Raw genomic sequence first — 27,472 nt, 5'->3', positions numbered from 1 at the left:
CTGGCTGCCAGGGCACACTGCTGGCTCATATTCAACTTGCTGTCAACCATGACCCCCAGGTCCCTCTCTGCGGGGCTGCTCTCCAGCATCTCGTCGCCCAGTCTGTATGTACGGCCAGGGTTGCCCTGTCCCAGGTGCAGGACCCAGCACTTGCTTTTGTTAAACTTCATGCGGTTGGTGATCGCCCAGCTCTCCAACCTGTCCAGATCTCTCTGCAAGGCCTTTCCACCCTCATCCGAGTCCACAACTCCTCCAAGTTTGGTGTCGTCGGCAAATTTGCTCAGAACACCTTCTAGTCCTACATCCAAATCGCTTATAAAAACATTGCAGAGGACTGGCCTTGGGAAATGGAGCCCTGGGAGAAATGGAGCCTTGGGAGAAATGGAGCCTTGGGAGACCCCACCGGTGACCATCCGCCAGCCTGATGTGGCCCCATTTACCACAACCCTTTGAGCCCTGCCCGTCAGCCAATTGCTCACCCATCAGATGATGTTTTTGTTAAGCTGTATGGTGGACATTTTGTCCAGTAGGATCCTATGGGAAACTGTGTCAAAAGCTTTACTGAAATCCAAAAAGACCACATCAGCTGGTTTCCCTTGGTCAACTAGATGGGTGATCTTATCATAAAAGGAAATCAAATTTGTTAAACTGGAGCTTGGGGTATCCCTGAAATAAAACATTTTTCAAATGAGTTGTCACACATATAAATGTAACAAAGCAAATCTGAAAGTTTAGCTTTCTTGTTTTGAAACCCAGTTTCTTTAGATGTTCATAATCTTTTATGAGAAATGCTGTAGCAAATCTGATGCTTTTAAAGAACATCAGTAATGCATTTGGGGAATGAAAAGTTGTTTTGTTTTGTTTTTTAATGGGAGTAACTGGAAAATGCCTGCTTGAGTAGTAGCACTCCCATAGTTCATTGGCAGCTTTACAGTTGACACCAGCAATTACTGTCCACTGTGTAACACATGGAAAATAGTTGTATGTAAAAATCAGTCCTGTTTCAGCAATAACTACAATTCTTTCTGCCATATATTTGCACAATAAAATAGAAAATTTTAAAAGTTAGTCATATTTTCTCTTTGAGAAGATACAGTAGTTTCAAATAACTATGCGGTATAGTTTGTAACAGAGTTCTTGCTATCTAAACACTCCAGTGAAGCTTCTGGCTGCGGTATCATTGTTTACTTAGAGTAATCTAACTCTGGAGGCAGCTTTCTGTGCATTTTCTCCCAAGATGCAGGGCAAACCCCGAGACAGATCTCCCTCTTACTTCATTTACTGGAGTGAGAACTGAAGAGGGAATTCAAGAACACGGTCTAAAAATCAGAAAATAGTATTTGTATAATACAGTAGCTCTGTTTCATACCATAATACGGTAACTCTGAAGGGGACTTCATGGTAGATACAGATGGAATGTAGGGAGCACAGCAGTGGTCTCAGTGAAGTCTGTAGCAGTTCGTCCATTTACTTCGGTAAGGCCAGGATTTACCTCCGATTTTACTTGGAGTGTGTTTGGTTTCATAATGGACGCAGACATTGTGCTTCTGCTCTCAAATATTCACAGTGTTCTATTTGGTAATGGCTGTAAAGTTAGATCAAGATAGGAATTACGATAAAATGAATTGCTTACATTAGGAAATATAATTTAAATGTCATAAATGCATGTTTTCAGTAAGTGGAATGTAATATGCAGCATTTCTTGTAACAGGTCCCTCATTTGGAGAAGAAAATTAACCAGCTTTTATGCAAACAAATCCATCTGAAAGCCAGTATCTGGTGTTGTATGTAGTTTCCAAGAACTGGGAGAATAGGGTAGGAAAGATAGCCCCTTTTCTTCATGAGTCTTTTCACTGAATGCTAATTAGCCTGTAAACTTGTTGTTAATTCAGAGGGACAGTTGTTTATAGTGTAGCATTAGTTGATAAATGATTTCTTCTGAACTTCTGTAATAATTTTCCTAGGATAATTTAATTTCGCAGAAATGATTGTCTGACACTTCTTTTTTTCCACCAGACCATGATAAAATCCGACTAACTCAAGTGTATTATTTCTTTTAGTAATGGACTTTTTAGGAGGACAGTAAATACTTTAATATAAGGTTTTGTTATGCCAGGATTCAGCAGCTTTGTAATGAGCTTTTGGGGATTTTCAAAAGGTTAACAAGATTTATATTGTGCGATGTTTTTGCATGAAGCTATGAATCACTCCATGATGGCTCTTATTACTTAGGAGCGTATTTTTGAATATGCAGTTAAAAATATCACACTTAGTAAGTTCTAGGTTACAGACATTATGGCTTAATTTTAACTTTTTCATTTTAAACATTAATGTTTTAAGTGCTTTTAAAAGTACTATATAAATACAAAAGTTTTGAAAGGCAAGAAGCCTATAACATTTTGCAATGCTTCATGCAATTCTCTAATGTGTCAAGGTTTTCTTTCCCATCATGGGGAAAATAGGCTCTTGAAAGAGGGTTTTTTGTTGTTTTTGTGTGTGTGTGTATGTGTGTGTGGTTTTGTTTGGCTGGTTTTATTGTTGTTGTTTTAGGAAAATGTGAAGGTCTTACCTCTGTGTGTTTCTAAAGGTGTTTAAGTTTCATACTCACAGCTGATGGATACCTGCTATATTTTCCAGATTAGATGCACTTATTTTTCAAAAAATACAGCTTGGGTTAAATTTCACAATGAATAGAGAAAACAAACGTATTTATTTTAGCTTTGCAACATCTGCTAGCCATTTTCTTAAGTATGTTTTTTTTGTGGTAGTGATGATATTTTCTCCCTTTCTATGTTTTCAGTAATTCACCATCATGCTTAGTCCATTTCTTTAATAATTTTATTTAAACCAGAGGTGCTTCTTTTTGTTAACTCATCTTTCTGTATTTCTTTCTGATGGGATCAGAATATCAAGCGTTTGAAATTTAGACTGTATAACACCGCCTATGTTACACTCCTGCCCTCAGTTAGAGGGAGTGCATAGTGTCAATATAAAACATACTTGTTAACTTTGCAGGAAAACAAAACAAAGGAAAAAAAAAACTGCCAAAATCCTTGTGTTTTGTTTTGTTTTTCCAAGTCTTCTCCACTAGCCTATAAACCAGAACACTTTGCTGTGCTTGCTACCGGAGCAGCAGACTGCCCTTTTATGTTCCTCATAAGCCGGACCCCAGACTGCTGTTCAGTTCTTCTGCTTATATGTCAGACCAGTGAGCTCACACTACTTGTCCTCCCTATGTAGCTCTATGTGCAGAGAGGACTGTTGTTTGTTTTTTGTTTTTTGTTTTTTTTTTTTTTTTGTGCCAAGTGTAAAGCTGCAGATGAACTCTGGGGGAGCTACTATCCAATCAGGCGTTCACTGGTTATCTCCACGTAAACAAAATGCCTTTTTACATTCTCTAAATGCATTTCTGATGTTGTTCTTTAAAAACATGAGATTTGCTATGGTGTTTATCATAACGGAAGACAAACATTTAAGGAAATGTTTAAAGAAATCATGTTTCGAAACAGGAAGGCCAAACTTGCAGATTTGCTCTGTGTCTGTGATCACTTGTCTGAAAACTATTTATTTTAGGTCTGTCCCAAGCTTCAGTTTATTTCACATTTTAAATTCTCTTCTCACATTCCAGTTTGCCTTTCTTGCAGAAGACATCTTTGATTGCATTACTTGGACAAACTTTGGGGTTTTTGTTGTTTTTGTTTTTATTAGTTTTTGTTGCTGTTGTTTTGTTTCTTCATTATTTTTTTTTGTTTGTTTTACTATGTATTTATCAAGCCTGCTGGTTGTAGTAGCTCTGTTTTTACCTGACAATTGCTCAAGCCTTGGTCCTTGAACAGCAGGTCTTATTTCAAGATACAGAGTCTCTTTTAGCAATTCTGAAAGTAAAAATGGCATGAATTAGTTCTTCATCCTGAAAAAAACTAAGAGCATCCATTATATGCATGTGTCCCCAGGATCTGCTGTTTATTAACAGCATCTGTTCATCAGTAGGCCGGGGTGGAAGGTCCAGTGTGGGATTGAGGAAGGACCATACAGATTGATTTGAGGGCTTGTGGCTAAAGCAGTACTAAGAACCAAGATTTTCCAAAACTGTGGTGGTGCTTTGAAGGGCAGCTTAGTTTCCCAGATGGTTTCACTGTGATTTACATGTTTTAAAAGATGTATTTTATGATATTTTATCCTTAATCTATAAACAGTGTTTTGCCTTCTCACTTTTGTTTTGGCAATCTGTGAGGCAATAAAAGAACTACCAAACAAAACATGAAGAGAGTAATAATCCATTAATTTTCCCATATTGATACAAGCAGTGGTCTGCAGGATGAATCCCGGAGAGGAATCACTGTCTGTTCTGACATCAAATTAATCTTGGTTGAAAACAAACAGAGGCAGGTCTGCATACAAAAAACTGGCAGGCACTGGAACTCCTTGCCAAAGACATGAATGCAAGAAGCATACACCGGAGGAGACTGGACTGGACTTCAGAGAGATCCCTTGGGTATTACTACGGTGCAGATAGGCTATGGGGACTTGGGCAATCCCTTGGGCTGACGGTAGCTGGAACTGGGGAGTCTATCGGTGGGAGCTCTCATGTACGCCTGCTTTGTTCTTACTCTTCCCTGGCTATCCACTTGTGGCTGCTGTTGGAGAACAGAAACCCAGCGAGCCCTGTGGTGTGAGCAGTGCTGGCATGCTGAGGGACTCCTTGTTCTCAGGAAAATACCTCTCCCGTCTTGTGCAGAGCTACGAGGGGCCAATACATTTAACATCTACATGACTGTATTGCTTAATGCCGCTTTTCCAATGCCACTTTTTTCCAGTTCCAGTAAGCAGGTATCTTACTGCTTTTTCCTGTATACCTTTGGCCACTTGTTTCTTTCAGTATTTTTATTGTATCTGTAGCTGTCACAAGATTTCATATTCAAGTACAGATGTCCCGTTCATTTTTCTAGAGAGAGGGTGTCAAATCGCTTTACATACCAGAACCCTGAACCACTTGCTTCTCTCTGCTCAGAACCTGCCTGTGGTTAGTTTACAGATGAGCTATCACATTCCTCTGGATTTTTTTTTTTCCTCTGATTAATTTTTTCTTATGTTGAGCAATTTGAGCGTAACATCAACCCCAGGTTCTTGATAAGTATGTGTCCAGTATTATTTTAATAGTTATTAGAAATTCAATGTGGTTTTAAAAGGCAATTACACTGCTTCACACTGAAGGGCTCATTGTGATACCTGTCAGCAAGAACTAGGATAAAGCTATTGCACTTTACATTGCAGGTTTCTTAATATTTCTTTTTTCACACACTAAGAACACTTTACAACATTTACTGTAATATCTGCACACTGTTTTTTCATAACGGTTTCATCGTTGTCCAAAAGGTTGTTTCTTACATTGATTCTTACATTTCAAAACCAAGGATAAAAATCACATGCTCTCAAATATTTAATATAGCGTGTTGTATGGAAGCATGTTTTGCATACTTGTAAATAAGAATCTGGCCAGTCTGTATTAGTTGTGCTCCATCCTTCCCGTTATTCAAGGATCGCTTGAACCTAGTTTAAAAGTAGGGAAACTCCATTGTGAATTGTTTCTGTGTTTGATAAGGAAGAATAAGAAGAAAATGTTAGTGTTATTTGGGAGAAAGGGAAAGGAAGGGGGATGGGCAAGAGGAGAGAAGAGGAGCAAAACAAAGGAGTGAAAAGAAAATGCTGGGAACTGACAGAAAAGTAATGAGAAGAAATGAAACCTTAGCCTCATCTGGCACAGATAGTTTTATCATTCCCAGCACAAACACACATGAAAACTTTATGTGCCTTCAGTTTTAGTTACTTTGTATGCTTTAAAATGCTTGCACAAAACACAAAGCTGGTTTTAATTTTGCTTGGAGGAAGGGTGTCCTTTAATTGTAGTGGGTTTTGTTTTTTGTTTTTTCTTTTTTATTAAGTCATTAGGTGAAAATCATTCAGAGCTATTGGACTGGGTCCATGTAAAGCTAGGCAGCTTGATCAACCTATTATGCACCCCTCAGTCCTAATCCTGATTACATTTGCCTTAGTTGATCTCTCTGAAGCCAACCCACTTAGATGTCCTTAGATGCTTGTATACTTCAGTGTTTAAAAAAAAAAAAAAAAAAAAGAACTAAAACTAAACATGCTGTTGCGCTTGCTGCTCAGTTTTCATTAAACTTTTCATTAAACTTCCAATAGGAGAAGAAATAAACCTTTATATAAGAACCATGTCTGTCAATCTTTTGATTTCCAATCAGGTAAGGCAGTGACAGTTCAGAGACTTCTTCACCTACTGCTGTTATTTTGATGAGCCACAAGTCGAAATTTTTACAGGGTGCGAGCAGTTTTGGAATGTAAAATAACTTTTTGTTGTGAGAGGAAATGCCTTTGTAACTGTAAAAAAAAATAAAATAGCAAGCCTGTAACATCCCAGAACCGTTGATTTGTCTTTTGCCTTGATGTGATGTCCTGTTGCTGAGGGTGAAAAAGAAATGTTTGTGCTCTCCCAAAACGTGTGAGCAGCGTGGGCTGCGAGGAGCTGGGACTGTGTGGACACACAACAGCTTTCACCACCAGTGGATGTAGCTGTCAGCTGGAGCTCCCGCAGCATAAAGCCATAACAATAACAGTGGTAATGCAAACGCCAGCCTTGGGAATAACAGGGACGATCCTGAGCTAAAATAAAAAGGATGTAACTCTTAGGGTACCTCAGGGAGGATTTAACGTGGCACCCATAGGGTTGTTTTGGTGAGCACATGGAACAAGCACTCTCTTCTATCCTGTGCTGTATGCCCCTAGTTTTTGTCAGCGTGGGAGTTCAGGGTAGGTACACAGCAAATTCCAGCCAAAAAAAAATGCTATCGTCCTGGCTGCATGGCTACCAGCTCCTGTCTTTCTGGAAGAAATAAGCTATGACTCCCTTTTCCTGAGATGTACTATAGAAGGGAGAGGGGTTTGGGTATCTCTTATGTACCCCTCTATGCAGAGTTGGTAGAAAAAATGCATATCATTATTTGAGATGAAAATAAATTAATTGTTCCACTGTTTTTATATCCTTTATATATTGACATTCAGATAATAACTCCCTAGCGGAGAACAGGCCAACCTTTACATTCACTAATTAGGTGTTATCGTGACCCATAATAAATAATTTCTGAGGAATTCTCCTTGCCTCTACTTTTAGTTTAGCTCAATCCGCTTGATCTACTAAAAATTTGCTTCTTCTATAAAACAGACTTATCTTTAGAGACACTCTGGTGGAAACCTGAGAAAGGTTTTTGGACTGCTGACTGCTCAGGTGCCAGTTATTGCTATGATATGCTTTTTTTCTATCTCTGAAGTTACATGGTAATTCCTTCACTTAGGCTGACAAGAAGAGCGCTCGTCCCTTCTTGTTAGTCCCTCTTCGCTCTGAAATAAGGCCTGTGGTTTTAGTCGTGATTCATCCCAGTAGGCTGTACTGCTTTCTGCCGTGATTATTGCCATTCTAACAGTAGCTAGAGGGAGAGCGAGAGAGATGCTTCTCGTACAATTAGGGATCTCATACAAAATTACATTATCATCCTTTGTAAAGGGTTTTGGTTTGACAAAATCAGGAGCAGATGTAGGAGATTTAAACTGCATTCTGACGGGGAGAAAAAAAAAACTTTAGACAAAATCAAGCAAGATATGTGGAAAGAAAAGTATTAGAATAAATAAGGTAGCCCTGTATTGAAACTGTAATTTAACATTTTAATAAGCTGAGTGGTAATTCTTAAGATATGCGTACCTGTTGCACCACAGAAGTGGTGGAAAAGAAGACAAAATATGAGCTCCATCAGTGCTAGTTACTTACTGCTTACCCTTCATCTAGTTAAATGTGAATGTAAAACATTCGTGGTGACTAAAGACAATTTGGGAAATAAAATAGAGGCTTGTAAAATTCAATAGACTCTATCTAGCATGGGAGTCAAAACAAAAATTTCAGTGGGAACTAAAAGGAAACAAATGGACAAAGCCGCTTGATATGGGGTTAGCTTTTGGGAAACTCTGACTGGGCAAATTCCAGATGATGGAAGCTGTAATAGGATCCGTTTATTCTCATAGCTGAAACATGTCTATTTGAAGAATCACAGAGATACTTTGCAAACACAGTAATTGGCAAATACCTTTTGATTTTGTTTTTTAAGTTAAGGAGGGCTTTAGGGTTCTTTGGTATAGTTAAAAATTTGTAAGCCTTGTGACATCATCTTTGAATCCTTAGGGAAGGAAAGCTTTACCGTCATGATGAGTGTGTCTTTTAATTAAAATCAAAGGTAAAGCAAAGCCTCATAATACAAGCTAAAAGACAGCAAAGATGGCATTTAATGACAAAGGTAAAGTGGGGAAAGGGATGTGGGAATTTTTCCCTAACAAGATCGAACAGCCTTGATTATGAATCGCTGATCTTGTTTCCAGTACTAATGCAAGAAATAAGTAATGGATATAACTGACTTTTATTTTTTTTTAACAAGGTAGAGAATTATATGGGATCACTGGTCTTTTCAAGAAACTGACAAAGCATAGAAATATCTATTTACAAGTGAACTATAGTACTGTCTGTAATATATATATTGCACACTCTTGTCTCCCAGACTAAAAAAATCGGGAGATAACTGGAATGTGATGGAGAACAAGGAGGAGGAGAGTAGCCTTGTGCTGAAGGATACATCATCTGAGGTTACCCAGCACCTGGTGGCAGGGTGGGTTACAGTGCATGTTTCTCTCTGTGCCAAGAAGAGTGAGATGGCCGAGTTAGGTTCAGATCTTAAGGGAAGTTCTGTGCAGCTCCCAGAGGGTCTTACTGGAACAATCCAATATTTCCCTCCAAGTCTGGGCTTTTTATGAAGTCTAGAAGACATAAAAATGGTACAATCATGAAGAAAAAATCTGTTTAATTTTTTTTTTTAGATGCCTAATACTTTTCTGTGTTGCCTTCACTATTCTAAATCTGGTTATCCTCCTACAAGTGATATTCTCTTACCATATTGCCTGCATTTAGAGTCAGTCTCTAATTTTACTAAGAAAAAGAAGTTTGAACTAAGATCAGATCTGCAGAGCCTGGAGTAAGTAGGTAAGGTCAGATTCTGTAGTCATCCGAACTGGTCCTATGCACCGAAGTCTGTCGTGCCAGATAGTATCCCAGACACATTCATGCCATGGTTGTCCAGCTGAGATACAGTGAGTGGAAGGAATGGGCCTTAAACTTAAAATATCAGGTGAGCTTACACTCCCAGCAGGAGGAAGAAAAAAATAAAAGAAGTATGAATTTACATTTAAATTAACCAAGATATTGAGGAAAGCTCATATATACATAAGCAGGAGTTAACATAGGATAATAGTATTTAATAATAACCGTAATTAAATCCTGTGAATTACGTCCTATATTAGCAATGTTCCCTTTAACACAGCTCTTAAGATAACACTTTCAGAAATACCAATAGTATGTTAGATCTGGTAATTGATACCCAAAGTTACTTTTAAACATTTTTCTCAGGAAATAACTGCCTTAGCCTGCATTTACTTGCTAATATACATCTGAAAAACTTTACAAAGTGACAAGTATGTGAAATCAACTCTTTGGTCCATTAAAATAACAGAATCTTACTGTGATTGAAACCACAGTAGACAGCAGTCATCAAATGCCTGGAATTTGCTATTTTCTGTATGCAAGTTAGAAAACTAATTTGTAGTTGAGTTTTGATGCATATAAGGTAAACTAATTTCCTTAAATGTAGAATACAACCTCTGAGGTGTCATTTCCATAGCATTTAGTCTTACTGCCCCAAAATAGAAAATGAGCTATATTTAGCTTTATAGATAAATCCACTAGTGCTATCTCTGTTTCTGTTACACGAAGGAACAAATCAATTTACCGAAGTATTTTGAGTAACCAGATCAAATCATGCTGCTTCAGTGCTGTTTCTTACCAACCCTGGACCCACTTGTCAGTACTCCTGCGGTAAAGTCGGCGCCTGATGCTCGGCTGTGACCACAGCCAGGGAAAGGCAGTAGGTAGCAAAAGCGGAACTGCTAAGCATGCCCACATAAGAGTGTCACACTTAGGTAACAGAGTGTCCCTCAGGTCAGCCTACGATAAGAGCAAAGTCAAACAAGGCTGAATCCTTGATGTTTTGTGTTTTAAGTATCTGAAAATTGTTCACGACCAGCCTCGACCTACAAGACCTCAAATGATCATATGAGCAAGGCAATAAATTGGTGGTAACTTGCCCGGGGGCCCGTGTCCTAGTTGTGAAGTTGTGAAAGTTACATCTAGTGTTAGCCTGGCCACGTAGAGCTGCCTGCTTGTTTAGGCTTCACAGATGGGAACGTTTTATATTTAATTGTGCCGAAGGGGAGCTATGGTGGCTGAATGGGCATGGCTGAAAGGCTCGGCATCGTACCGGTGCAGGAAAGCGGAGCTGCATGGGAATACCACGGCATCAGGAGAGATGGGGAAACACTTGATTTCCAAATCTCCACACCTGAGCAGGATTCTGGCAATGCCAACAGTTTGTAGCGCTGCAGTATTTGCCAAGCATCCAGAAAGTGGCCTCCTGTCATGGGACAGACTGATTCACCTTCCTGACAGAAACCAGAAATGGAATGTTGTGGGCATAGCAGAAAAGCATTTCTGTAGGAAAAGATACTCCAAAAATGATGATATCCAGAGGAATGGACAGCAGCTTTTACAATGTCGATATGCTTCGGCTTGGACTAGCACAATTTTACAGCCAGGCCATACAAAAGCAAACTTTCAAGTCCTGTCAAGTTCCCAGGAGTATCAAAAAGAAGAAAAAAGGTGCAAAGGTAATTGGTATTACTATGCAGAGCACAGCAAACTGTATTAAAAGAAAATAAAAAGCCGTTACATCTTCGTTTATGGTCAGGGATTTGGCCATTGGTAAAAGCATTATTAAGTGGGGGATGTTTTCTTGTTCCTTTTTTTTTACGTAATTGAATTTAATTTTATTTTGCAGCACAGATAATAGTGATCTTTAGTATTTCTCTTTATATGATTTATAAGCTTCATGAAGAGCCCTGATGACAATGTGATGAGTACTTACTGGGGTTTTATGTGTGATATCTAATGTAAAATCATTTCCATTCCTATAGCCCTTTAAATATTTATTTCTCTCTCTCTGTTTATGGTCTTGATAAGCTGATCAAAGATCTCTTTTTGAACCTGAACTTCTAAAATAGCGCATTTACTTAATACATCAAAAATGCAAATACAAAGTACAGCACTCATTTGCTGCTCTCAAGGTTTTCATCTCTTACCTGTGACTATTTTCTTTGCCTTTTCTTCTTTCTTATTATTAACTGTCCCCCAAAGATTCAGTAGGTTCACATTAAGAACTCAGATAAATGGAACTTCTTGTCATAAATACTGTTTGCCTCACTAGTCAGAATTGGCCATTTTCTTTCAGATAGCTTTTTTTGTTCATATCAGAGCAGCGCTGAAGGAGTTCATTTTAAGAATCACAGTCGTTTAGCTATTAGCACAAATTTAGTGTTTAAATTATTTTAATTCCTTTTTAAACTGGAATAAATAGTTTGTTGTTGTTCTTCTCCAAAAAATAATTCCTGTGTATTGGGAGGGGAGGAGGGAGAGAAGGAGGACGGACAGACTACAGGTTGTTTTCCTTTATTTAAGTCCTGCGTCACTCCAGGAAGAAAGATTACAGTGTCAGGAAGGCTATCACCTCATGAAAAAGTTAAACTGGTCTAAGTACCTGATTTCTTTAGATTTAGTTGCTCTTTACCTCAGAATGCCTCCTTGCTAACAGATGTCAGGTGTTGATCGCTTTAACGTCTTACTCGGGGCTGTCAGGAGGCTGCCAAACCCAGACAGTCCCAACCCAGAGTCTGCTAATTCTGCTCTGTCGAGCTGCATTAGCCACCTTTCTGTTCTATTTTTGAATAAATGCAATTTTTTACCTTAAAGTGTTCATGTGGAGTTGGAAGAGGGAATGACTCGGAAAAGGTACACGTTTTAAGTGTTGGCAGTTACTTTCTCAATAGATAAGCTGCCTAATTAAGTGATGTCTGCTAACTGGGCCTTCCAATTACGAGATATGGGAAGACTTAACAAATCGGGTTGTCTGGGTCACAGGAACTGTAATTCCGCTTAGCAATATTTATTCAGAGACTGTCTTAAAAGTTGTCAAACACTATTCAAGAACTTTGTTAGCCAGTTTGTTGGCAAACCTCTCAAGGAGCAAATTCTTTCAGAAAAGACGGTCTGCTGCCTTCATTAGTCATGAAAACTGCAAGGAAATCCCATTCCGTTCCATTCATAGCACAAGAAAAAGCAAGAACAAACCCTGGATGATTCTTGGTCATGAACAATCAAGCTCCGTGAACAAGCTCTGTTAACCAAATATATTCAAGATGCCAAATATTTTAAGGGAGAACTGGATTTGTAGTGAATCTGAATGTTTAAATATAAACTATGACATTCTTTGTTATCCAAACAGACTAATGAGTCGAGAATTTCAATGTTGAGAATTTCAATAAAAGGCACATCACACTGGCATTTTATGAGTCACATAGAAATTCAGTGGCATGTCATAACCAAGGTACTGCAGGTTTTGTGAGCGAGGCAGTTTTAGAGAAGGAACTGACACATGCTGAGAAAAGAGACGTATGATTGTGTAAATAAGCTCTTCTTTGGGTTCAAACAAGAGGCAGATAGATTGAAATCTGTGGCAAACCCAAATAAAATACTTTATGCAGGAAAGCTGTAGCTCTTTTCCCCTCAACTGTACAACGTGATATTACAAATATAGTGTAGACAAAATGATAATTTTAATGTTTTTGGTTCCATTGAGACATACTCTATGAACTGTCAAATGCTTTTGTAACTTTACAGCAATAGAATTCTACATACTTTACGATTTAGTCAGAAGTAGAGCTTTCAAAATAAAATATTATAGACATATTTATATTCTGTTCTTCTGAGCGCTCGATATTGGATTCTGATATTTGAGTTTTTCTTTCTTAGTTTATAACACTATCCACAAGGGTAGGAACTGAAGTGATAAGCAGATATTTAGATTCCTCAAACAGTAACTTTGTGCTCTTGTATTCTTGAAACATCATATTGAGTCTCCTCTGATCATAGAGCATAAAGTGAATGAATAAGGTAGTGCAAATATGTACATTACAGAGAGGTTGTAATTCCCTTGGGCATGGAGATAGCTGTCGTTGACAATTGATGTTGTGTTGCAAAAGACATTACTACTGCTCAGAAGTTGTTTTCACTGTATTATCTTCACGGATGTGTTCCATGTTACGTGGTATGAGTCCTGAAAGTGCAGGTTTGCATTCATCTTGAGGAGCAATCCAGTAATTTTTATTTTCCCATAAGCTTCATTAGAAGTAGCTGAGAGAATGCAGGCAAAGAGAAAAACTGTAAATATGAAATATAAGTTATTTTGTAACATGTAAAAACGTGTCTTAAAAACTAGGTGCTGATAATATGGGTGTAGATAGCAGAATTTAGAAAGGTACAGCTGATCCTTGCCACCGCATATTCAAATGTGCAAAGTTGTTTTTAGACTAAGCGGTGTATATTTTTTTTTTCTGTCTGTATGCATAAAGTTTAAACACAGTGAACGTAAGATCCTTCCGTTTGATCCCTCAGGAGCTGCACTCTGCCCTGAGTAATGCGAAGCCTCTCCAATACTTCCCACATCCGCCGAATCTTTTGGAAGTGGAGGTTAGCAGCCTTACCTGCAGCCTCGAGGTAGCCAGTACTGCAGACCAGGGGTGCACAACGTAGAAGCAGTCAGGAAAATGTGACTCTTGTGAGTAACGTGCCACCTGCACAATCACAAAGGTAGCAGAGAGACGCAGCCAGGGTGGGTTACACTGAATGATGCTGGGTTTTGGGGATCTTGGCTGTCTTGGAGTATTCTGTTGGATCGTGCACAGGAATACTGTCTTTACTTAAAATTTCTGTGGGTTCATTTGGTTATTTTAGTAACCGAGTTAAGTCACAAGAGAAGTGCAGCTTAGTGGGACATTTGATTCTTCATAATTAAAAGGTTTAGTCAGAGAATTTAAAACATGAGTCTATGAAGATCCGTATGGTCTACTGGAAGGCAGTCTTCCTGCAGAAACCTCATTTCAGGCATTCTCGGTCGGGCTGCAGTAACGTCGCTGACTGCTCTGCTCTTGTTTCTGATTTACTGCAGGGTGAGTATTTCAATATGTTGGGGGCATTCAGGACTCATATTTAGCAAGAAATTTCTACTTTTTTTGTTGTAATGAGCTCACACCTCAGACTGTGAAGGGTTAAAACTTTGGATCTTCTTCTGCCACAATGTCAAAATTTCTGTTATCCTTGGCCTGTCTGCCCACAGCTGAGGTTTTATTCCACTAGTGATTAATTTCCATGTGTTAGCAGAAGCAGACACTTGTGAACTACGAAAATTCCGAATGTGATACTACATTGCTGAAAGAAGTGAAAGTTCAGCGTGGCATGATTTGAAGACAAATATTCAAATCAGAACACAAGACAAAAAAAGAGTTGTAAATATTGTTTTCTCTTCCACTTTCAGACTTTTGATAAAGATCCATCTCTTTTTATCACATGATTTAATTCAAAGTGATACACGAGAGGGGCCTGCAGGATTGGACCCTAAGAAATTCAAATGAAAATATTTTAGGAATATTTCAGTTTTAATAGCGATGTTAAATCTTTGCAGTCTTTTTGAACTGATTTGTTTCCAAGGGAACAGCAATCTGCAGCACTATAAACCTCTTTATTGTTAGCACATTACAGGTAAGGGAACCTCATTCCGTGGCAGTATTTATCATTCTATTTTTTTTCTCGCTTTTTTTTTTTTTTTGGTCAGAAAAGGTTTTTTCTTTTCATCCCCTTTGCTCTTTCTCCTCATTCTTTGCAGTTTCTTGTAATTTAAGTCCCTCGCAATATTACAGTAATTCTGTGAAAAGTAGCACATGCGACACATTTCAAAGTATTATTGGCATGGCAATAGAAAACAAATAATGTTTGAGGAATTGATCTTGGAATAGAAATAAATTTGCAGCCTGTGCCACATCACGATACCATATCCTCAGGTTTCATCCTGGCTGCGATGGCTCTGTCTACATATGGTCTCAATTCTGTTTAGTTTTTCACTAACAAACCTAAATCAAAGAGGGAGAAAAGAGAAGAGAAAATTTTGCCTCATCTGGCAGAACAAATCCACAAGGGAAGGAATTCCCACTGAGAATTTAAAGTTCAGTTCTCAAAAGCTTTTTTGGGTGGTGCAAAAATATCTGGGTACTCTGCTCTGCTAACCTGTAAAATGCAGCCTCACCTCTGTGCGAGCTCCGACATAAAGTGCTGCTGGTTTTAAAGGAGATTGTTTTGTGGAAAATGAACAGCCCACGTATTGCACTTGTGGAATGTTTTCTTTCTGGGGAGCGTGGAGCAGTATGCTTGGCAGGTTGTACGTATTGCATTTGTATGTACTACGGAATTACCGACCAACCATATCAACGGGTACGGGTTTGGGGTTTCAGTGTAAACAACTATTGCAAAGTTTCTTAGGAAACACAGGCTTGTTTTTTAGGAAATGCTGCACATCCACTCTAGAAAAATCCGGTCTTGCCTGATACATGCCTTTTATCTCAGACAAAATCCCCGTTTATAAAATCTACATCATGGACTTGAGCTAAAAAAAAAAATTAACTGTTAATGTGTGCTTTTTCACACTGTATTACACAAGTGTAATATGTGAGCCAAAACAAGCAAAAAGCTCTGCCTACTCTACTCAGGCTGTTGTCACAAAGATGCATTTCTGAAAGTGTTTCATTACCGAAACGTAAAAGATTACCTAAGAAAATAGCAAAACAATGAGCTTATTGATAATATTTAAGCAGTGTTCTTTTTGCCAATTAACTTATATTATTTCTGAAGTTTCCCACCTGTTGAACTCAATAGAAATTACCTCCCCAAATCACTGAAGTTTAAAAAAGCTGCTTTCCCCTAACTGCATTACCAGGCAATAGGGAGGATTGGACGTGTGTGGAAGGCTGGGGAGATTCATGCATGTAATTCTGTAAACCAAAATCAATAAAGCTGATGACAGATTAAGTTGCTAAATTTTGTAAAACTAGACTACTGTTTGGGTCATCAACACAGCGCTATTGGATTTTCTGTGGTTTAATGCTGAAAAACAGGATTATTGATTTTAGGATTTTCAGCGTATGCCCTCTGGGAGTTCTTAAGCAGTCTTTATAATGCTTCACACTTAAGTTGACAACTACAGTGACATAACTGTGTCCTTGCCTTAGTAATCATTTTCTAATCATATTGGGAAAGGCTGGAAACGGTTTATAAAATGATTATTGCAGACAAACAGTGGAGCAGGAGGCTTGTCGGGACGTCGCTTCTTTGTCTGGTGCTCATTGCTACCTGTCTGCCATCTTCCCTTGGAATTAACTTACAGTCACAGATTAAGACCTTTGACTGTCATAAATCTGCTTCCCAATATGTTTGACTGGCAGGGGAGTTCACAAGCCGTCCCGGTATAAATAGGATTTTAGCACATCAGGTGCCGCTCCAAAGTAAAACGGGCTGTTTTGCAGTCGACTTTGTTGGTGTTGTATATTCAGTGCTCCTTTCCCATTCCATGTGTATGCATGCCTGTGTGTGTGTGTGTGTGTGCGAAAAGTAGAAGCTGAGATAGGGTAACAAAATGAACTACTGTATGCAAGAAATATATGAAGTGCACCCAGCTGCTGGTAGCAATTGCTACATGCAGTCCACTGATTATTGCACATATATCGAAGATAATCAGGGTTACAGCAGTTGTGATGCTCAGGTCCTGCACAGTAACAACATATATATGGAACAGGCCTGGGCGGTGAATCAGCCTTATACCTGTAGTTACCCTGGAAACGTGTTTAAAAGCGAGTACTCTGACATGGACATGGCCCTGAATCAGTACAACCAACCTGAATATTTCACCGAAGAAAAACCTACTTTTTCTCAAGTGCAGTCGCCATCGTACTCTCAGAAGAAAGGTAGGGGCAATTTATTTAAATAACAAAAAAAAATCTCTGTTTTTGTTTTTGTCTTGCTTTAAACTTACAGTTGCATCAGTTGGCTCAGATACATCTTTGAATGTGAAGGCTGCCTGTTCAAAATTGAAAGCAGCAGTAACATAGGTTGCTAGGTGATCGTAAGGTTTTCTGTGAGCATTGAGGATTTCCAAGCACTTTTTCTAAATCTATAAAAGACATTTTCATATCTGTTGCTTGCTTTCTGCTTTTTGTGGCTATTAAGTTCATTTACTATTCATCGGTGAGCTAGATAAGAAAGTTTCTCTTCTGAAATGCCGTCGTTGCATATTCTTCATCTTAAAGCTGTGTTTTCTAGTTTCCTGCAAACAATTTGTGTGAGTCCTCGTTGCCAGTATATGTGAACTCTGTTTACTCAGCAACTCAGGCAAAATATTTTGAAAATACATCTGTAAATACGTATGGGAAAAACGATTACATTTAATAGAGTAACTCTCTTTTAAATGAAAACCATGCAGTTACTGATTATCCAAAGCAGAAAAGACTGAAAATTCAAGCTTCTTTCTGTGCAACAGACTATTCTGAATCCAAAAAGTTGCTATAATCAATATGTTTGTGGGAGAGAATCAGAGTGCAATATCAGCTGCCTTTGGATTGAATCCTTGCTTGTTTTTAGAATTTCTTCTTTCTTCTCTCGAGTATACAAAGCAGATAACACTTCTCAAAAAGAGCCCCAAATGCCAACAAATGCTTGAAAATCTTTTCAGTGTTATTTGTTCTGAAGTCAGACTAGCAAACTGATGCATACAGAGTATACATTCTCGTGTTTCTTTAAAATCACATAATTAGAGAATAAATATACATACAGTCTGTTGTATCAACATAATATCCTTTTTCTATTAAGACCAGATTTTCTCTACGCAGTTATCCAAAACGCCAATGAATCTGATGGAACTAGCTAGATAAACCCCATTTACTATTTTTAAAGTAGCATTGTAGTCAAAAGTAGACTGTTTAATATTACTAACGACATGGAAATCTGAAATATATTCCTTTGTGCAGGCAATATTCGTTAGCACTTGGTACAATAAATCTATGTGTTTGATAGAAAAATGTCTTAATTTTACTATTTGAACAGCACTACATTTCATAATGAAGGAGTTATTTTAAAAAAAAAACTGCTAGCAATCTGTAAGAACATGGTCAAACTGTAGACTAAATGTAGTTGAAAATAACGCATGTTTTTGTACTGTGCATCATTTTGAAGGCTTTTTAATGCCATTTACTCTTGGGTTTTAGCTGAAGAATTTATAACTTTCTGGACTTTTTTCATGTCTTGTTTTTTGGTAAAAAAAAAAAAATTACATGGTATCAACTTAATAGAGACATGCTATTGCAAAGTCAGTGAAGGAATATGTTTTTCAGAATGTTAAAGGATTTTAAATAGTAACTGATACACCTATATCAGAGTTTTAAATGAGTTTTTTCAGTACAGTTTATACGCTGATACAATTTATGCTCTGCTTAAAGTTTTTTACTTGTTTGGTTAAAAGAACTGATTTAACCACTCGTCTTCCCCGTGTTTGCTGCTACCTTGGTTTCACGAACAATGGCAGTGAATTTGGATGGAAGCTGTCTCTCGGGCAGGCTTTTAATTGATCATTCATGGAGATAGAGCAACGTTCTTTGGGACTCCTCAGAGCTGTGCTGCTGTGCTAATCAATACAAACTTGCATCCCTTCTGTCGAACCTTTGCAAATGCTGAGTTTGTTAAGCAGACCAGACCTAACTGTGTGGGACATGTGCATCTTCTCCATCTCTTTTTTCTTTTTTAATTTCCGTCTTTTAACCAAGCTATCGTAAAACTAACGAATCTTTTAATCCTGTCCTAAGAACAGAAGGCTCCATACAGGGCATGTGTGCCTGTATTGATCCAGAATTGATTTTGAGGGGAGAAGAGGCAGTTTGTTAGAGAAGCGTCGGTAATAGCCCATTAAAGCAAAATTAAGTCCCTAAGCAGGTGTCCATGAGGAGTCTTCATTGTTGCAGTTGGTATTTCTGTTAGTCCCCTGAAAGTCCTAGTAAGCTCAAAAATATTCCGTCTGTTCGAATCAGATTGTACTTTAAAGCAGCAGCACATGGAGGCTTTTCTAATCAAAACTTCTGCTAGGTTTTAAATAGTTAAAGTCTCATCCATCTGGGAAGAAAGAAACATCAGCATTTTATGCTGAAAAGGGTACATGGATATAGCGGAATTTAATTACTTCTCTGTCTTAATGTCACTTTAAAAGAATTCAGGAAGTAAATTCAAAAAACAAGAGTGAAAGACTCCAACAACATGTCACTAAAGGGAAAAAAATATACTTTGAAAGTATAACTAGTTATTCTAAAATAAACAAAAACATTTAAGCTGCTCTACTCTGCTCTACTTATTACAGGACATTAGAAACTATAATTTCCTGATTATCTGTCACAAATTCTGATGAAATTCTTGAATTTTAAGGAAAAAAAAAAATGTATTCTGGAAACTCAGGAGATGGAGGTGTGGTTTTAGCTTTGCACCTGCTTGTTGCCCCAGGCCTTCCGTGCTGTACTGTACGCTGCTAAAAGATAGCAGCACAACATTTGTACAGGAGCTTCCCATTCTATTCAGGAACTGCTTTTGGACCTTATCCTACCCCAGAAAACAGATGACAAGATACACTTTGTTTTTGACATGAGGCCATGGAATCTGGTGAGCAGAACAGGGCTGATGTTTGTGAGAATGAGGTACTATTCCGGGTTCCGTCCTGGAGAGTTTACACTGGAATATTTTATCCCTCTCACAGGGCCACTCGCAGCCCTGCATAATGGAAGAATCGTACTCCCTTTGGCGAGCCCGTGCCACGTAGCCTTTGCACAGAGGCTGAGAGTCTAGGGAAAAACGTCCCTGCATCAGCTTACACCACCTGTACTTACGTAAGGAGGAGTACCCCATGACAGGATAGAGGTAGTGCAGTCGGGAAAGTACAAAAGAAGTATCTCCAGAAACCTCTGTATCCCCACGTTTGGGATGTGTGCAGGATTTTGGCCATTTGGACAACACAGAAAATAGGTCTGCAAAGTTAAAGCTGGGCTGAGGGCTGCATTTCGCAGACAAAATTAACAAGAGATGCTCACTGCTGTCTATGAAATTAAGCTTTAACTTCAGGTGCTGTGGAGGCGGACCAGAAGTAACTAGATCTGACCCAAAACATGAAGATTTGCAGGCTAAAATTCTTGAGTCGTTCTGTAGCAATGCAAGCTACTCAACTGTTGGTTCCCTTTTTTCCCAGATGTAAGGTTGAGGTCAATGCCATCTTTTTAAGAGCCTTTCTATGCTGAGTGAATGGGGCTTCAAAAGTTATTACTGTAATTGTAATTGTCATCAGTATATCCCTTTATATTTTCTCAAGCAGTTTGCATGCAGCTAAGAATACAAACTGTGTAACTGCTAGAGTATGCTGCTGAATTAGTCCAAACTGAGTTCTTAGCGGTGTGAAAACATAAGGGTACTTTTTTAGCAGTGTGAAGGGTACTTTTTGAATAACCAAGAAAATACAACATGGGGGTTGTGTCTAAATGTCTTCCTATCAGTGCAGGGAGCATGTGCACGTATAATGAAGTTACAAAAGAATGAGTATTTTGCATCTTTGGCTCCTGCAGGAGAGCAGCTCCAAGTCCGTTAACTATTAGTTAGAGCTTAGAAATGGGTAGTTTTGCTCTTGACCACACATCTAAAGTGGTAGCTGTGATCAGAAAATTGGCATCTCTTTCATCAAATCATCATGCATTTGGAATTATATCAATTTCTTTTTTTTTAATAAAAATGTCAGTGGAAAAAGTGTTTTCAGCTCCTTTAGTGTAACCCTTGCACAACCAAATGAAGGATGGAAGAGTAAACTAAGTCATACTTTGTTTTTATGCCAGTGGTAAAACCAATATTCACTGAGATTTCTAAATAAGTAAGTTACTTGGGATACTAAAGTATGGTCTCTAAAAATATTTTTAAAATTTGGAAAAAAAAAAATAAGGTCTGACTCTTGAGCATTATCTGTGATAGTGCATTTTGTACCTGTAGCTGGTAATGGATACAAGTATGGTACTGAGCACAGCAGTTTATGTGATAACACAGTTTGGGCTAGAATATTTTTAAGCACATCTGTGCAAAATGCACTACTGTTGGTAAGGTTTTCGACTCAACCCAAAGATTAGAAAAAAGAGACTATTAAAAATGTTCCAATTTCTAGCTTTACAGAATCTCTTTCCAAATTTTAGTAATTCCATAAATGAAAGAACGTTAACAAAAATCAAAATTGTGGACAAGCAAGCCAGATAGCTACCAAGAAGTGTGAATCTGTTTAACAACATTCTCTGTGCTTCCAAGCTTGAAGGAGAAGCAAGCAATTTTCCTCAGTGGGAGTGAATTAAAGGAAGTGGGAAACAGGGATCAGTGTATCAGCACAGCCTGTCTGATCAGTATCGAAAATTGTACAAACGGACAAGAATGGAGTATGCTTTTTTTCTGACTCAGCTCTGTGTTTTGTCCAATAAACATCCTTTAAATTTCTTCTACACGAGTGTATCGAGGATGATATCTAGACTGCTCTTGTAATTTTCTTATGCTTTGCAAGGAGTTACAGCACGACTATGAAATCAGAACAGCAGTATGAATTTTCTTTTCAGTTCTAACACAGTTAGGGATTCTCAAGGTAGTAATTAATTTCTTCTTTTTAATTTTGGTACTGCAGTGTCTGGTAGGTGAATACTAGCTTATGAATAAGTCTAAACTCATTTTAGTGAGTGGTCTCTAGTCATGCCAGATGGGGAAAGATTTCAGAGAGTAAACTCAATACAGGACTGTGCCATTGTGCAATGAAAATCAAAATACTGAATAATGGTCTTAAACCACATGTGTTCTTGTGCAGTAGAAAAAATGTCTTTCCTTGCTTGCAAGGAGTAAGCCTATGGTGGATCAGGAACAATCAGATAAGGAACATCTGGTATATAGACACAATTTGTTTGTCGGTCTCACATACCCGGTTGGAGAGTCGAGCACAGTCTGGGCCCTAGAATTTTTGAAGGGGTGGTTTATTCCCTGAGCCAATGTTACATGGTGCGTGCAGACAGGCACCTTCAGCTGTAAAGTCCATGCAACGATGCTTTAACAAAACTAAAACTTGCATTTTGCTTTTCTCAAAATGTGCTTTTTATAATGTGTGCCAGGGTACAAAGAAAAACAAAAACAACAAGAAACACAGTATCATTTTTCAGGGGTTGTTTTTATTTAAATAGCTTTTCTTTGCCTTGTTGCAGGGGAGCAGAAATAGCCACAGAATGTCTCTTTGTGTCCGGCCCATCTGCTATACCATGCAGGGCGTGCGTTGAGGTGTCGTTCCCACAAATGGTGATTCGAGAATGTGGGCATACAGCATTAATGACACCGGCTGCGTGACTGCATAGCTTAGCAGGTCTCAGTCTGTCCTTACAGCTGCAGGGGCATTTTCCTACAGAAGGGGCTTGTTTCTTTCCGTACCACTACGAGGAGTGTTGCAATTTAAAAGATACCGTAGATCACCGCCAAGATTGGTTATAGTGGATTATACAACACACTCTTCTGGGATAGGAGTGATGGTCCTGCCGAGTACTTAGCCTTACCAAGCTGGTAAGATTAGGCAGGCTGGCAGGTGGGAGTCTGGAGCAAAGGAGTTACCGGAGGCTGCGGGGAAACACCAGATGTGGCGGGTCGAGGTCATTTATTGGTGTTCTCCATTCAGAGCAAAGATCCAAAGTGGGCGTTGGAATGACGATGCCAAGTCATACTTGATACATAAATAGTCAACTTTGAGGGTCATACTGGATGTACATGATAGTCCATGAGGATGCTAGACACAGGCTTGACAGACGAGGGAACAGAACCGGCTATTCCTGCACAGTTCAGCGAGGTGGGTGTTGCTTTGAATGATGCCATTTAGCTATGTACGTCATAGTCTCTGACCAGGAAATACAGAATGAAATATAAACACCAGAAATAGGAACCTACCTATTGCTCCCATAAGATTTGTCATTAGACACTCTTCTGTAGTTTGAGAGCACCTGAGTTACTCTACTCATACAGAATTTTCTTCTTCCACGTAGGAGTTTTTATTTTTGGTCCAGGCTTACTGAACACATGAGAAGCCAAAGTGCTTGCTGACATGAGAGACAAGTCTCTATCAGTCTACCCCTCCTCTGTTTTCCCTCAGTGCTGCAAGGAGTGAGAGAAGTCTGTTGCTCTGCTTCTTCTTCAAACCATCTAGCACCAACACACAGCTCTGCTACTGTCCATGACCTTGCAAGGTATCTGCCTTGCACTGTTTGTAGCTTCTGTGCTGGCGCCCAGTTTAGAAAAATACTGTTGAATTTTGTTCCTGCTGATACTGTTACTAACTGTGAGTAGCAACAAAAATGTACTGGAGTTGCTTCTCTGCATTGCCGGGCAAATGAAACTGCATTGAATTTACTCAGAGGTCACACTGGATATTTGCAACTACTAGAAATTATTTACAGTGGATGTTACAATTTTCAAGAACTGAACGTCGTAGATCACCTTCTTCCTCTTGGCACAGTCTGTTTGTTTGAATCACATATCTTTTTAAAACACTGCTAAAGGTCCAATTTTCCTGCTTTCCTTCTGCTTCTGACCCAATGAGTTGTTGTAAAGAGCATTAAAACAAACAAAAGTGTGGATGTCACTCTCAGATTTTTAATAGAAATAAAAAAGGTGTTTATTGTGCACTTTTATTGCCAGTGATTTGTTATAATGAAATTTTTCTATCCATGTTTCCTGTTGAATCAAAGAGATCAGACTGTGTGTTTATCTTGTGCTATGGGCACAGTCCTGCAAAAGTGATGAACGTAATATTTTGCATTGAAGTAACGTAAGTAGACGGCAGTTAACACTGTTGATACAAAAAAAAAAAAAAAAAAAAAAAAGGAATGTGCTTACATGTAGGGATTCTGTTTTTAATTTCTGACTAGGACTGCCTGTAGATTTCTTTTCTGCCAGATTGAGAACTGCTTCCTGAGTAGGATAAAGCCATGAAACTCCAAGGAGATAGCCACCAGCGATCACATGTGCAGGCTGCTGTATGTATTTAAGGAAGCAGTTCAAACACGTTGTCTCCTGCTGCTCCAGTAGAACAAAGCTCCCATTACATGAGCAGTGCTAACCAGATTATATTCTTAATGAAATATCAAGGCATTTAATTCAGAAGTATTTCTTGAGGAAGCAAGCCAGCGATACTGAAATGTAGAGGGCATAGCCTATGCTTCAACTAAGTCTGCCTTTCATGAATAGCAATATCATGAAGCCACTAACTGTTACAAGAAAATTAGAGAAAATCCTGCTTCCTTTCACCGATGCTCCTTCCTCCTGTGTCAGCTCCATGTAGTTAGTGTCTGTGTTGTGTGAGCAAAAGGGGGGCAGGCGGAGGATAATAGCCTCTGCTAATCCTCCACCAGCATAATGTCTGTTAGGAGCCAGGGATGTAAATTAGAATCAAAACCCTGCTGTCTCTCTTCCCTCAAGGTCATGGAACCAGCTCCGTGCCCACCAGCCTTTACCCAAGTTCATAAAGGGGAAATATAACTTAAATGTAAATCTGATGCTTTGCCATCTTACATCTTACTGATATATCGTATCAGTCTTGATGATGTAGACTGCTCACACCACCAGTCCCCTTTCAGAGTCCAGTAGGAGTGTTAGTAAGCCTGAGGTGCAGAAGGGTGGGCATGGCTTCAGAGTGGTCCTGTGTCCCAGAATTACCTGAAGAGGTTTATTTGTCTCTCTGTAATGTGCAGGTCTCATAATTACTCAGAATTACGCTTTCATTCAAGCTGTCTGTTACTGAGCTGACCCTCTGGCACGCTGGTCACAGGAGGATGAGAGCCATCCCCTCAAAAAATCACCCAACAGCCTTCTGGTGCCTTGAGTCCTGGTGCTGGTTGCTCTCCATGCGCCTGTGGCCTACCAAGCCTTACCAAGGCAGCAAGCTCAGAGTCAGGTTTAACGTGTTGTGCTGCCAGTGGGTTCAGCAAGCCAGTGGAAAGGATGATGTTACAGACAGCCACATCCAAAGGGCTCTCTCATTGCACTCATAAATTGCCCTCAGCAGGTTCACGGCTGATGCAAAACAGGGAGGATGGCAGATACACCAGGTGGGTGTGCTGCCCTTCAGAGGGACCGGGACAGGCTGGAGAACTGGACAGACATGGACACACTGGAGCAAGTCCAGTGAAAGGCCGTAGAGACACTGAAGGGACTGAAACATCTGACATAGGAGAGGCTGAGAGAGAGGCTGAGTGTTCGGCCCGGGACAGAGAAGGTTCTCAGGGAACTTCTCCATGTGTAAAAAGACCAGATGGGGGTGAGTGGTGAAGACAGAGCCAAACTCTTCTCAGTGATGCCTAGTGACAGGACAAGAGGCAAAGGACACAACTAGAAATACAGGGAATTCCATCTAAGTGAAAGAAAATAACCTTTTCTTTCACTGTGAGGGTGGTCAAACACTGGCACAGCTTTCCCAGAGAGGTTGTGGAGTCTCCATCCTTGGGGACAGTCAGAACCTGACAGGACATGGCCCTGAGCCATGGTGTCCCTGCTAGAGCAGGGAGGTTGGACTAAGTGATCTCCAGAGGTGCCTTCCAGCCCCAGGCACTCGGCTGTTCTCTGAAACATTCACTGTACTTCAGTAATTTTACAGGGTTACATGAATAGCTGCACTTCCCTCGCTATCCTCAAAGTGAATCTGAGGTCTTTCTGTTACGTCTGTAGAGAGAGGTTTTTCAGAAAGAAAAGTTATGTACTATAACTCCATTAATTACGAATTATGGCGACACTTACTTTGAAAGGTTTGTATTTTACTCCATTTCAAACTTCTCTTTGGTTCAGAATTACTTTGGTTGCCATTAAAACTGTTTTTTGTTGTTGTTGTTTTGCTTAAATTGAGAATATGTTTGTATTGTCAAAACAAATGGTGTGGGAAAAGAACTAAGCATTGCCAATGTTTTTCATAGTAGTAATATTTGATTTCACTCATCGGCTGTCTGGCGAACCACTTCAGAAGAGAAAATATTCTTACACATGCAGATGCACACACACATATTTGAATGCCCACGTATTTTGCCCTAAATTCAAGCTATATTAAATGCAACTGTGGAACACACCCAGGTAAGTTATGATCGATACAGCTTTTGTGATCTGTTGCTGGTGCTTTTGGAGCCACACCTGCAGAGCTGTTTTGAAACAAAGGCACCGGCAGTAAATATTCTTACTAGCAGGCCCCTGAGTCACTCTGCAACCTGGAACCTCATCTTCAGTACACAAGCATATCAGGTTTTTGTGAAACAGAAGAGAGTAATATAATCTATGTCTTGCTGTTATTTTTTTCACATCAAAGCCTTTGAGGTAAAAATAGATATATTTATTTTTCTGAGGTAATACTTTATTCAGGAGAGAGCAATCGTGTTCTGACTTGTCCCTCTTGACCAGTAACTGCTGAAACAACATAAAAGGTGGAAGATAACTGCACACTGTGTTTAAATACTTCTGTGATATTGTTAGCATGAGTTTTTTATTCAGGAAATCCAGTGAGTTCAGAAGTACGGGGCTAGTAGACAAGATCTGCAGTGAAAGTTATTATGATATTTTTATATCAAATGTATCATATCATTTTATATAGAGTTTACATGCCATCCTCTTTTTCTTTACAGGGTATATACCCAGTTACTTAGACAAGGATGAGCTATGTGTAGTATGTGGGGACAAAGCCACCGGATATCATTATCGCTGCATCACTTGTGAAGGTTGCAAGGTAAATGGCACAGTGGGAAGGTGGGAATCAGAAATAACTCTCCAGCTCCTCCATTTATACAGACTTCCTGAACTGTGCTGTCAAAAAAAAAAAAAAAAAAAAAGCCAAAGATTAGAAGCGAATAAGAACATCCAGTACTGATGATAAGCCGTATCTGGCTCTGCTGCTGATCTTCATATGCATAAGGAATATAGTTGGTTTTTGCAGTGTTTGCTTCTGCAAAGAAGACAATGAAATTAGATTTTTTGTTTTTGTTTAACTGTTAGCTTTTTCATTTCCATTTTTTTTAATACTTCTTTGGCCACGTTCTCGGCCAGTGTACATCAGCATCCTCCCAGGAACTTCAGTGGAGCTGTTTATGCAATAGCTGAGATTCTGCCTATGGCCATGATGAGTCTGTAGTGATTAACAGTGTTCCAGTGCCTCTCATCATCCCTATAACAAAATAAAAACAAAAGTGCCTTCCACGTGCTCATACAGCAGTAACATCCATCACTTCAGGAAGCATTGACACCCAGTTAGAACAAATGTAAATT

General features: G+C 39.1%; 1 protein-coding gene across 8 annotated transcripts in view; it reads left to right on the top strand.

Moving 5' to 3' along the window:
* The window catches only part of THRB (thyroid hormone receptor beta), a 129,538-nt gene that overhangs the window by 80,419 nt on the left and 21,647 nt on the right, over positions 1-27,472 (top strand). For 7 of the 8 annotated variants that reach the window (XM_035317155.1, XM_035317148.1, XM_035317150.1 and 4 more), the window contains one exon: positions 26,836-26,936. In XM_035317155.1, coding sequence (XP_035173046.1) covers positions 26,836-26,936 — 101 coding nt within the window. Of the gene's footprint in view, positions 1-10,370; positions 10,834-26,835; positions 26,937-27,472 lie in introns of those variants that run through there. The other variant, XM_035317156.1, reaches the window with a different exon arrangement.

Source organism: Oxyura jamaicensis, chromosome 2 (assembly GCF_011077185.1).
Source record: "Oxyura jamaicensis isolate SHBP4307 breed ruddy duck chromosome 2, BPBGC_Ojam_1.0, whole genome shotgun sequence".
Classification (NCBI taxonomy): domain Eukaryota; kingdom Metazoa; phylum Chordata; class Aves; order Anseriformes; family Anatidae; genus Oxyura; species Oxyura jamaicensis.
Note: the sequence above shows the minus strand (reverse complement) of the source record. Positions and strands in the feature narration are given on the sequence as shown.